The sequence below is a fragment of the Palaemon carinicauda genome, chromosome 35 (genome assembly GCF_036898095.1).
Source record: "Palaemon carinicauda isolate YSFRI2023 chromosome 35, ASM3689809v2, whole genome shotgun sequence".
Lineage (NCBI taxonomy): Eukaryota > Metazoa > Arthropoda > Malacostraca > Decapoda > Palaemonidae > Palaemon > Palaemon carinicauda.
The window spans coordinates 56,217,116-56,230,891 of record NC_090759.1 but is presented as its reverse complement, the minus strand read 5'-3'; the positions used below and the strand labels follow the sequence as shown (position 1 = coordinate 56,230,891).

At 34.6% G+C, this 13,776-nt stretch overlaps 1 protein-coding gene across 1 annotated transcript in view; it reads right to left on the bottom strand.

The window, feature by feature from the left end:
- Positions 1-2,272: 2,272 nt before the first annotated feature.
- The window catches only part of LOC137627753 (interleukin enhancer-binding factor 2 homolog), a 38,435-nt gene continuing 26,931 nt past the window's right edge, over positions 2,273-13,776 (bottom strand). The window contains 5 exon segments of the mRNA XM_068359041.1: positions 2,273-3,321; positions 5,894-6,046; positions 7,507-7,618; positions 10,572-10,692; positions 11,098-11,266. Coding sequence (XP_068215142.1) covers positions 3,173-3,321; positions 5,894-6,046; positions 7,507-7,618; positions 10,572-10,692; positions 11,098-11,266 — 704 coding nt within the window. The 3' untranslated portion in view covers positions 2,273-3,172.

The following is a 13,776-nucleotide window of genomic DNA, read 5'->3' as shown; positions in this document are numbered from 1 at the left end:
CATTCCTTGTTAAAGGCAAAGAAATGAGTCGAGAATCAAGTGTGAATGAAGACTGAATAGTTAAAAGTAGTGATTGGATGTTGCATTGATAGGATAATATAGGGAGGCAGAAAAGGGCTAGTTTTCTTGCTTTATTGAAAGAAACTTCATGTGAAATGTACTGTTTAGTTAGACTCTTGATGGAATGTATGGCTGCATAAAAATACTTATCATTTTACATTTTAAGTTTAATATTTCCACCAATGTCATTGCCATGCATTTCTAAGTACTGTACTGTACTGTACTTTAGTGAAAAACTAACTACTGACTACACGATGACTTTTTTGTGCTATATTTTCTAATATTGAAATGTTTTTCGTCAGAAAACTTTTTGGAAGTTTATATAATTTTTAATATACATGTACATTATCAAGCCATTAGTTTTAAGCTGTAAATAAATGTAAAGTAGTTCCATAATACCACTGCTTTGTTACCATCTAGTCACTCTGCAGCTGAAGTTATAAACGCAATTAAAAGGCAATGTGCTGGGTTACTCATGTTTGCCAAATTTAGTGATGTTAATTGTATAAGTTTTCAAGTGTAAAATCAATCTTTATAGCCAATCCTCCATTGCTTTACATATAACTTCCTTTCACAGTCAATTTGATTGTCTATGAAATCTCCCAATTTATTGTTACTGCTTTTCATATCGATTCTCATGTACACACTTTGCTGCCATGTAATATTATTTGAAGATGTATTTTAATTATACTTTCATGTAGTTTAATGATGTTTATCATTTCAGGGAAAAAGCACAGTGTAGCATTTGAAATTTGGTTGTTTCAATATACAGTAAATACTATTGAGCTTTAGTGATAACTTAATTTTGATCAATGTTATTATACAAGCTTGTCAATAATCATTTTAGTCAACTTTGATGTACAAGTTTGCTCTGATTATGAATACTATCAACTACAGTACTATATGTGGTCCTACATTTTTATAACAAGATTTTTTTTCTACATCAACTGCTTCAGTTTGTATATAAAATGCATTTTATAAAGAATTAAACCTGTTATAACATTTAAATGTTGACATTATTGCTGCTTCATTACCAGTGTCACTGCATAGGAATTTACTTTGTATTGCAGAAATTAAATGCATGCGAGACAAATTTTGCAGTTAGTAGGCGGTTTTAATTTTCATAAATAATTGTAATTCACTGTTTTTTTTCATCATGTATAATGTAGCTGTGGAACTGTAGATATCATTATATACAATATATATATTACACATATATTTATATAGTTTATCGGTGGTGGTTTAGTAGGCTGGTGAGCCCTGTCTTTGGGGTCTTGCTCTCTCCTGTTATTTTGTGGGTTGAGGGCCCAGGTTTTGCATGTGCATGCATGTATATATGTATATATACACATGCTGTATACTATGTATATTTTTAGTTTTAGATGTAAAAGAGAAATGAATGTAAAAAGAATTCACTTATTTTAAGGAGTGAAAGTTGCATTTGGCAATGGAAAGTATTTTAAGATGATGTGTGAGACAAGCTCTGGCAACTTAGTTGTTATTTCTCATTTAGAAATAGAAAGCCTATCAAGAGAACAAAATAATTACTGTACTTTTAATCAACACAATGCTCATGTCTTGAGTATTTGTTTGATTATAGGTATTATACATTATTAATTAGGTAACCACTGGAAAAAAAAAAAGGATTATTTACTGATTGTGCTGAACTTGTTGTGAACAAGTCCTTTGGGTGATGGGGAAAGGAATGGAAATTATGTCAAAGTCCACAGTGGTGGTGGTGGCTGAGCATTAGTTTTAAAGCTGTGATAGACAGGTAGTCACCACCCCCACTAAACAATAAACTATCAACAGGATCCTTTTGTCTTTTATCTTTCCTCTGAAACAAATTTTTTGTCAATTAAATTACAATAACTAAAGTTTCTAAACTCTATTGCTTGGATAATAATTGTGTATATTTAAAGTAAATTTTTCATGACTTTCTTAGATCCTGAAAATCTCGCTCATCTAATATTTACATTGTACTTAATTTTCCATACTCGGTATCACCCAAATTAGTAACTACAGTATCACACCAAATTAATAAAATTCTGGCACAAAAATACTTAAAACATTATACAGTATATATTTGGCCAAGTTTCTTCCTTCTAACCTAACTCATTTTTTTGGCTTTCCATTCCATTCAAAATTTTATAATTATTCCTTCACGTTAAACTAATGACTTGCGTAACAAAGAGGGTAAAAATAGACATAATTTAATAAAAATTTACTTGTGAAATATGAAATAAATAAAATAGTACTAATGCTGGAAAAGAATTTTTAACTAATGAAAATTTTTTTCACCAATTGGAAAATATTTTGCAATTATATTCAACATGACAATTTTTAAAAATTATATAACTGATAACCAAGTAGGCAACCGACTTGATTTTTGAAACTCGCTGGGCAATGTTGAACTACCAATATACACCACACATTTTTTTTAAGACAAATACTTTTTTTCATGGAAATTCTAAACTATTTCCATAGATAGCTAATTTTTTCAAACTGTATATCCAAAGATAATTGTTCACTTAACAGAATGGTCTTACTTTTGACACACTTGGTAGTTCACTTCACTAACCCCTTAGTTTGACTCGCAAAAATATGCCTTTCTTTTACTTTATCAATAACAGAAAAGAAATTCACTACGATCTTTCAATAAAACAGAAATAACTCTGTTTACAAGTTACTACAATACAAAAACCAGTAAAGAAAACCTCTGTATAGTTGAAGTTAAGTTTCAAGATCCCAAAAAGCTACTTTCAACTTACATATTATGTCAATGGCAATTAATCATTCGTTACCTGATAATATGGCAGCTAGCCTACCAATGAAATTTAACCTAAAAAAGCTCACACTACAATTCATCTTTTATACAAAATTTTCTATCATTTCTGAATTATATGCAACAGATGGCAGTGACTTCTCATCTTAAAAGACATCTATTATTCCAGCATAGTTGCTATATCTGAAAATGCATCTTCACTCATAAATTCAACATTTATTACTCTCTCAATATAATACTTTTGCAATTATTTCTTCAACTAATTAGAGTAGGGAATAATTCTTTTAAAAGGTAATTTGTGGGTCATGACCATTCAGCCTACTTTCATTAATTATCTGCAGTTTCCATTGGATCATCATCTGCATCCATATCATTAGCATCATCATCCTGAAGTGGTCGCTCTGGAGGCTTTTCATAGGCTTTTTCTAGTGCAGATACAACAACACCATCCCATACTGACATTTCACTTGCTATACCTGGAAAAAAAGTGAAATCTCAGTTCTTTTATTGATAGTTTGGCCGACACCAAAATGGTTAAAATTTCTGATAATGGCAATAATCTACTAGAAACCAAAAAAGTTGGCACTCAAGCCCAAGGTCTTTTATGAGGATATTTTACTTAATTCAGCACAGCAACTATTAAAGAGAGAATTTTACATAATTTGGCGTCATATAGCTAAATAAATATTTCCATTGATGTAATTTGACTTTTTATAAAATTTTCATGCTGGTAAATAAAGAAGAAGAAAACTGGTAATAACAGGACGTAAAAAATGCCCAATAGTATTGTAGCAACATAGAACATGTCCAATGGTGCTCAAAAGGTTACCTAAACCATGATAAGTGTCTTGACTTTTTAAGGACTTGACTTGCCAACAGTTTTGTTAATACTGTAATACACTTTAGAAATTAACAAAGTTCCTTCCTTTTGAAACAGTAAAATAAAGTTAGATGATTGTGACATAATTCAATTGAGTGGAGTGCCATCAGTGCACCTCTTGTGGTGTACTGTAAGCATTAATTAATGGTCTTTGCAGTATTTTTTCAGTCCTAGCTGTACTAGCTTTATATCCTACTTTTCCTCTGTTCTTGCTTACTTTCTTCCATCATTTTTTTATATCACTGTAACTAAATGGCCTCACAGGCCCCTGTGCCTGGCTATATAGCTCCAATCCATAAATCCTTCAATCCCTAAGTAACCCAATTATGCCATTCTACTTTGCTTTCGTTCCCACGTACTTTCTTCCATATTGCTGTCTAGCCTCTGTTGACTTCTTATTCACTATGCAGCCGCAGGGGTGCAGGGTTTTCTCTATGCTTTCACCTCAGCACTGACCGGCCTCGCCAGCAATAGTGCTAGGCCATATAGCCTAAATTCTATAAATTCAACCCTATCCAAAGTTTAACCTTCATATCTGGCTGAAGATTAGACTTCCACAATTTTTCCCACTGCATTCACTGCATAAAGTGATTGGGTCATGAGGTCAGTTCCACAAATATGGGTAAGTCAAACTAATGTGACCATCTCAGGTAAAAAAAAAAAAAAAAAAAAAAAAAAAACTATAGTAAAGTATTTTGTTTTGATTTTATTTCTTTCATGAGAAACAAAGGTTTGAATTGCTTTCTTTATTAAAAAAAAATATATGGATTAGGGTAGTTAATCATTCAAATGACATGAATGGCTAAATTTTGATATGGTCATAGTAGTTGCAGGTTTGGCTGTTTTGATAGGCATTTTTTTGTCATTAACACCAGCTTCTATTTATTATATTTTGGCAGGCAAGACTTCTTGGGGGATAGGTGATAGCAGGCCAATTTGTATAAATAGCTCCAGGTTTGTATATGTTGGGAAAAGTACAAATTACTTAACAATTTGTCATTTGTTCCGATACTCACAGAAACCCTACGCTATTTATTAGCATTTAGCTATTTATTACCCCTTAGGAGGGTGGAAGACCAGACCAACTGGCTAGTCTGACCTTTCCTGTACGTGCTCCACATTTAATAGAGAGAAACCCTGACGCCTCGGTAAACTAGTCGTGCAAAGCACAGTTAGAGGCCTGAGCAATTTAGGTGAATGTTTGATCCTAGCAGTGTGACTAGTCTAGGAAGAACATCCTTAAAAATGTAGGAATCTTAGAATCGGAACGTGAAAGTACACATCCTTCAAGTTTATTGAAAACTTTCAATCTCCTTTCCTTACTATTCCCTGGAGTATTGATGGCCTTTCCATCGAAATCTTGATGAGAACTATAACTAGTTTGTTTAGAAGTGAAATACTTAGAACTGGTCTCCAACCTCCTGAAGCAAAAATGGGTTCAAGACTTCTATTAAATTCTTCTCTAGAAGTTTTGAAATCTCTACTTTTAAAAAAGGGCTCTTGCCAAATTGGTGAGATAACTTGAACAAGGTAGGATTGGAAAAGAGATGAATTTGACGGCTATTTAACGCTTTCATCACCAGACCGCAACAGATTGATTTTCAGAGATATTTTCAACCAACTTTAATAGGGGGTACACAGACTAATTTTTACCAACTAAAATAAAAAGGAATTAAAATAGATCACAGTTAAATTTTGTCTGAGATTCCCCTTTTTCCTTTTTGTAACCTCCTACAGCTTTAGTACACCGTAAGTTATTGAAATCTGGGTTTTTTTTTTTTTTTTTTGAGGGGAAGGATTTAGAAAATTACGAGTTAGAGAAAAGGAGACATTTTTCACTTTGTCACAACACAAACTTCTTTATTACTCATCAGGTACTTTCTCATGATTACCATGAGGCAGCAAGGATTACACGAAAGCCATGATTTGGAATTCGTTACTTGTTCTGTCTGTATACCAACCTCCAGAAAATACCCACCTTATTTTTCTTTGGAGTAACTACATACTGGAGGGGCATGTATCTAATGTCAGATATAAGTACTCCGAGCCCCTTCCTCTAGGTCAGAAGTTTGGGGTGAAGTAGTGGAATATTAATTTTCAATATTGTATTTTTGTTACATGCAACTGAAAGACCTAGATAAAACAAATAGTGTACAAATGAGACTTACTTGAATTTCCTTCTAGGCCCAAAATTTGTTTGTAGCCTCCATGAGAAAGAACTCTCAGTAATGTCTGGGCTGTAAGACAAACGAGGTCTTGCTGCTCCAATGTCATGGCTGTATGGACGCGAATATTTCCTCCCTCACATGGGTCACTGATACCTAGTGAAAATATGCCTATGATTGGGTTGGTATCCCCTCAAATTAGCAATCTAAAACTAAGCTGGCATGAAATATGGCCTTAAAAGTAAACATTTTGTACATATAAAAACATCTTCAATTATAATTTCATAAGTAGAGTACAATATATTATGATGAGGCTATGGTGTTTTTCCCAGCTTTGGAAACTCTTCTGGACTAAACTATGAAAGGGTTAAGTATTTTAATCAATAAATAGCTTTACAAGAAAAATCCTCTTGATAAAAATTACAAAAAATCGAATGTAAACAAAGCTATACCTTTACAGGGAGAAAATAACCCTAATACATATTCAAGAATAGGATAGTACTATATTAGAGAAATTAACCTTAAATATTCAATAAACGTAGTGCTGTATTCTTATTTTTTAAATCAACAGTATATGAAAGACTTCACAAAAAACTGTAAATTGCATTACACCGTACAATTACTTTCACACCAGGTATTCTCAATATAGCACTTAGAATAAATTTGCCCCAGTTTGATCCAAATATGCAGGTATGTATGGTTCTACTTCTATGGTTGGCTTTCATTAATCTTAAACCATAAAGACTATTCATCAGTAAGTTTTTTACTCAAGTTTAAAATGAACTTTTCACATCAATCAAGCACATAAGATATGCTTATCAAATAAGTGTGACTTTTTTAAAAGCGTCCTTATTTAATCATTACAATTATCCACATTTATCTAACTTCTAAGGACTTCAAGATGCATACACTGTAGAACCTAGTCCATTACAGCTAAAATACAAGGTAAACATGCACAGAAATTGCAACTATCCAACAGAAAGAAAATTTACATTAGTTCTGAATATTCTTCCATTTACAAAATAAAAGTGATACAAATAATCAAATAACAAATAAGATTGAATGTTTTCATAAACTGTCATGACAGACTGGGAAAATAAGTGACCAAATCACACTCCACGGAACATGGAAATCTGAGTTTTGTATATCTGACATCTATGGTTCAGACATCTTTAGGAAACTAACACACAACATGACTATTACTAAAAAATCACTCCCGGAAAACTGTTTACAGCTGCAGTCATACGCAGCATTTTACTGGAGACTATATGGAAAACAGTAATTCAAAGCCATTCAATCAAACAGTATTAACAATGTATCAATGTGCTCATATCAGTTAACTTTCAAATATATGCAAGGCAAGCCAAATCTTGGTATATGCTTACCTTCAGATATCACAATTTAATCATATTAACACAATACTGTATCACTGTTACTCATTATCAGTGAACCTTTACAACCACAAACAAAGCAATAAAACTCAACACTTTTGTTAAGCTTATACTGTATTCAGATTAGCTATTCAATTACACTGAAATTCTATCAGCTTTCATTACAAGCACACTACCAAGGAAAGAAAAATAAAAACTTTGGTTATGCTTATGTTCAGAACTCACCTGCAGATCCTGGTAAAAAAAGCCCTGCTGCGAGAAGCTGTAGACAACGTCTGAAGGCGGAATTAATTGGCAAAGCCTGCCTACTTGGGTTATTCATTATAGCATAATGGGCCTGAAAAATTGTGTTTCTTTAAATATATACTTTCCATTTACATATGATACATTTTTTAATCAAACTAGGAACATGTATAACCAAGTCATTTGCACACAAAGGATATTCAGATAATTCTATATTATTTCTTGGGTAATCAAAATTACAAAAGGAGTCCAGAAACAAGTATTTTAGACATTACTGTACATCTTTAATTGTATACAGTGAACCCTCGTTTATCGCGGTAGATAGGTTCCAGACCCGGCCGCGATAGGTGAAAATCCGCGAAGTAGTGACACCATATTTACCTATTTATTTAACATGTATATTCAGACTTTTAAAACCTTCCCTTGTACGTAGTACTGTTAACAAACTACCCTTTAATGTACAGAACACTTAATGCATGTACTACAGTACCCTAAACTAAAACAGGCACAAATATTAAAGGCGACTTTATATCATGCGTTTCCTAAACACGCCAAAAAGCACGATAAAAAATGGCAACCAATGTTTTGTTTACGTTTATCTCTGATTATAATGAAGAAACAAACGCATTTACACATTTGTGTATAGGTTAGTTTTTGCATCGATTATATCGATTATTCAGTACAGTATGTTGATTTTGTTATTACCAATGTTTTACTTAATTTTTCTTAGGACTTCTAAATGAAATGTTTTTCTTTATGACGCCGCCTGAAACGACGGCGTCATAAAGTACGCTCAGTAAACAAACTAAGGAATTTAACGCGCATGATGAAAGTGATAAATAATGATATTACAGTAAAAGCTTTTATAAAATATGTTATTACAAATATTATTTACCGTATCTATATTAAATCATACATACGTAGCAAAGCAGGAAAACAATCTATGAGAGAGAGAGAGAGAGAGAGAGAGAGAGAGAGAGAGAGAGAGAGAGAGAGAGAGAGAGAGAGAGAGAGAGAGAGAGAGAGAGAGAGAGAGAGAGTTGTTTTACATACGTAAATGTAAATTTTGAACAAAAAAAAATAGCCCCATTTCATATAAAATAGATTAAAAATATTTTACTTTATCATATTACAGTAGTCTGTATAATACTGTAAAGTTCAGTACAGTATGTTGTTGTTATAGTCGTGGCGATGAAATTCTCACGAAACAAAAACACGCCATTTGATTACAACAGCTGATTCATTCTCTCTCTCTCTCTCTCTCTCTCTCTCTCTCTCTCTCTCTCTCTCTCTCTCTCTCTCTCTCTCTCTCTCTCTCTCTCTCTCTCTCTCTCTCTCTCTCTCCGCGTTATACAATACTTACATTTAGATGAAGAAACTAAAATTAGTTTTCTTAGTGTCAATTAAATACGAAACGAAAAAATTAGGCCGAGGCTACATCCATTTCAATCATAGCTAAAAATACGGCATCCGATTTCATCAGCAAACCACTATTTTTTGGGAAATATCATTTTATTCTAGAAAATTGCCACTCTTTAAATAGTTAATTGCACATTAAGAAAGCGTGTACTTTTGTTTTTAAATTTCGGGTGTGTTTTAAAAATCGAGTATTGTTGACTTCTTTTTGTTTTACTTTTGGCTGTGATTAGATCAGCCGTCATCTAGCTGCCGCTCTTGAGTGTGTACGAATACACTAACAAAGTATCGTTTATACCATTTCTTAACTTATTCAAACCGTCTACAGTATACAGTTGATATTACATAAGCACCAAGGTGTTATAACCTATCAAATTTTTTTGTTTATTACATTTAAACTCCCCTTTATCTCTCTCTCTCTCTCTCTCTCTACTTTCTCTCTCTCTACCTCTCTCTCTCTCTACCTCTCTCTCTCTCTCTACCTCTCTCTCTCTCTCTACCTCTCTCTCTCTCTCTCTCTCTCTCTCTCTGGGCTACTTTTCACTACCTCCCATTCCTTACCTCTCTCTCTATCTCTCTAACAAATAATATCTTTGTTGCTCCTCAAAGTTTCATTTATATTGAAAATCATTCATGATTCAATTTTCCTTACTTTCTCCAATCTCGCACCATCGGTCACATCGCGGTATTTTCGAAATTTCCGGAAAATCCGCGATATATGTATATACATGGGTTATGAAAAAAATCCGCGAAGTGGTGAATCCGCGATGGTCGAACCGCGAAGTAGCGAGGGTTCACTGTATAAGTTTTTTCTGTTATAAGCTTTTTAGTTTTTCACAGAATACAATGCCCACATGCTGAAGAGCTAAACATAATCAAGGGAATTATGATAAAATATAAACATAAATATATCACTAAAATAATCAGCCTGTTAATCAGTTTCCATTGTACTTTCTGTGAAGGGCTGAACAGGCTGACAATATTATTGACAAATAAAACACTATCACGTCCAAACAAAAGTAAATTAGGGTAACTGCATTAATATCCTCATCATTATCAAATGAAAGTTTAACCACATTACTTGGTTAACATTTATCAGACACATCTTAATGACCTACACTAATATTAAGCTGGGGAATTTGCATGATATTTACATATTTTTTTTTACCTTAATTATTTTACTTTAGGTAGCTGATAACTAATAAGAATTAATTCATAAAAATAAAATAAGATAACAATGGAAAGCTAATACCCAATATATGAAAGAAAATGTAAAATAATGAGAAAAAGTAATAATTACTAGTAAACTTTAATTACTAAGATTAAACATCTTACACAGACCAGGTTTAATCTCCCATTCCACTTATATAACTTGAACTGTTTAATTATTAGCAGTTTCATAATTTGATAAATGTATTATTTACAGATGGCATAATTCTTATAAAAGATAGTTTCACATAGTCACTAATTCAATTTCTTCACTCTCATAGGTCTAGCCTAACCATTATTTTTTGAAAAAGAATAAAAATAAATTACAAATGACTAAACATTTGGAAAGATGTACTATACTAATCTGAGAAAAACAAAAACCTTGGCCAATCCTTTTCCAAAGATGTTAATAATATACTTACTAATAGATCGAGCATCCATGGAGAGAGGGGATCAAAACCTTCAAAACGAGTGCGAAGATCTCTTAGTAAACGAATGAGTACTTTTATAGTTGAATGGTGCGCATTTTCTTCAAACCACCGACTTTATGAGAAAAAGAAAAGTTTAATTCTACATGTTTGCCATAACCTTACAATATCTACAGTATATTGTCACAGCACATTTGTCATAATATTCTAATTTAGCAAATTTCACATATGTATAATTTTAAATTAAACTTTATATAGTAACCTGATAGTAATTCATGAAGTTAATTTCTCAATATAAATGTAGTTGCAATCCATCAAATAAACAATAAACTCAATTAACAAACTTATCAAGTTAATGGCCTAGAAAATAGTTTAAACCAATGCACTTCAAACAATTTTAAATGATTAAAATCTAATCCAACTGACTTCAAACGTCATTTGCAGAGATTCATTATCTATAGACACAAAATAATAAACAATAATGTTCAAATTAAAATAAAGGTAAAGCAATCCTACTAACCTATGTCTGATGGCAGCTAGGTGTGACTGAAGAATTTTTTGGTCAAGGTGAAGTTCCGGGTCTAATTTACGGAGGTTTTGGTGGATCGTTGTAACCAAAACTCTTACTGTTGCTTCACTGTTACTAATCTCGAAACCACGATCGTCGGGAAGCATTGTCAAAACAAGAACTGAAACAGAAAGGAACAAAAATAAATAATAATCTTCAAGGTTATATAAAATGTTTTAAGCACTAACAACATGATTCAATTCTTGATTTCAAGAATTTATATCCATAAATGACTGAAAATTGATAAACCATACAAAACTTGAAACACAACTTTCATTGTTGGCCTACATTCACTGAAATGACAAATTTTAAAATAAGGACTAGCCATAAGAATTTTAGCGAGGAATAGCTACCCAACACTAGTTAGCAGGGGAGGGGGTTAGGGGGTGGTACTGGCTACCCACTGACACACACATGTGTTCTATTGTAACTTTTGATTGCAGACAGGACTTGCCAGGGATAGGTCCTGGAGGGACAATTTTGTATAAAGAGCTCAAGGTTTGTATCGTTAGGAAAAATACAAATTAATTTCACATTTGTCATTTGTTCCGTCACTAAATACAAACCATTTCTCTCTTTATAGGGAAGACTCACCCTTAGGTGGGTAGAAATCCCAATAAATTGGCTGGTTTTTTACCCTTGATGTTCCCTTGTGCTACACACAAGCTCAGAAAGGACTAGCCCTGACATCTAGCTCAACTTTCGTGCATATGCCCATGTTAGCAGCCTGAGCAACCGGTGTGATTGTGTGATAATCAAGCAATGTGACTTGTCCAGGTAAGAATTCTTGGAGTTATAGGACTTTCTTGAACAAACCAATGGACATTGCCAATTTCCAACTCACTAAGGGAAATGGTGACGTAACAAATATACAAACACAAGATTACACAGTGGAAATGGTTATTACCTGCAGTCAGCGCAGGCCAGCTTGCAGTGTACCGTAGGTGCTGTGCCCCAAGAGAGGGGAAGATGAAGAAAGAAGATGCCAGTCACTTATTATTCATCCCAAACTTAATCTCTGGTAACCTTCTGCCCTCAACCGTCTGCTACTTGTCCAACCAAGGAGCTTGAGGTGTTTAAAGCACTTGTTCAGCCACCAGTGCACAGGACCAATGGAGAATGTCTCAATGCTCCTGTGGGTTACTTCTTGGAGGTAATGGGTGGTGAAGGCTGTCGGACACTTCCACACGCTTGCTGGTAGAACTTGCGCCAAAAAGTACTTACTTATGCCCCTAACATTGTGAGCTCTTGATATCCACTCTTCCGGGAGAGAGTCAAGATTCAAGGCTCAATCTATCACCTTACGAATCCACACTGAGATCATATTCTTAGCGAGTCTCCTCTTAACCTTCCCATGCTGACAAACATTTTGTTCACTCGAGGATGAGCTCCTGTACTTTCTTTGAGGTAACATTTCGGCACCCTTACTGGGTATAGTAGCAGTTGATCTGGGTCATCGGTTACATTACAGAGACTCTCAATGCGGAAGGGCCCGAATCTAGAAACCGCTAATGCCAAATTTTGAGTCTTTGCAAAAAAACTCAAGGATGAAGCTAAGCATTACTTCTCCCCATCCCCTTGAATGGAAGACGTCGTAAGAAAGACCGTGCAATTCACCAACTCTTGGCCGAGGCCAGGCCAAGCAGGAAAAGCATCAGGTGAAGATCTGATGCCTGACGCAGCGGCTCATAGAGCGCTCCTTTCATTGATCGCAGTATACGAACTACGTTCCATGGAAGCGGTCTAACTTCTGGCTGTGGACAGGCACTGTACGTTTGAGACTCCGTATGAGGAGAGACAATTCAAACGAAGAGGAAATATTAACTTATTTCAGTCTCAAGGCTGAGTGGTAGCCTTTCACCCGTGAGACCAAGAGGAGTTTTATCTCCCAGAGGTACAGTATAAGAGAAACTCCACTATCACTGGGATAGTGGCATTGAGAGAAGCGATACTCATTCCATGACAACAACCACAGAAGACTGCCCATTTTGCCTGGTAGACTGCAGCCGATGAGTCCTGAAGGTAACCGGATTTCCTTGCAACAGGTTGTGAAAGCCTCTCCTTCAGAGGAGATGCTGGATAACGTAAGGATTCTACGGTTTTGCGATATATCTTCATGTGTGAGCAGATGTAGATGGTTTGGAAACCATTCTGCATGGTGTCACATCGCAGCTATGAGGGTCATCGACAGGTTTTTGGATGCCCTCACCTTGTTGAGTAATCTTCTAAGGAAAAAGGGGGGAATGCATAGACATCTATGTTGTCCCAATGTTGTTGGAAAGTCAAAGTGCTTGGGGATCTGGTACTGGCGAGCAGTACATCAGAAGCTTGTTGTTCAGCAACTTCATGAACAGGCCTACTATTCGCGAACTAGACAAAGTCAGGACTCTGTTGGCCACCTGACGATTCAAAGACCACTCGGATGAAATGGGGTGATAGTGGCCCAGAGCTGTATTCCATCCATCTTAGCATTTCCACAGCTAGCTGGCATAGGTGCTGTGAAAAGGTACCTCCTTAGTTTGTAGACGTCATTACCGTGGTGTTGTCGCTCATCAACACATCAGTGTCCAGAAAGCAGCTGTTGGAGGAAGGAATTAAAACCTAGCTACCTTGCACTCTAATCTGGGGAGA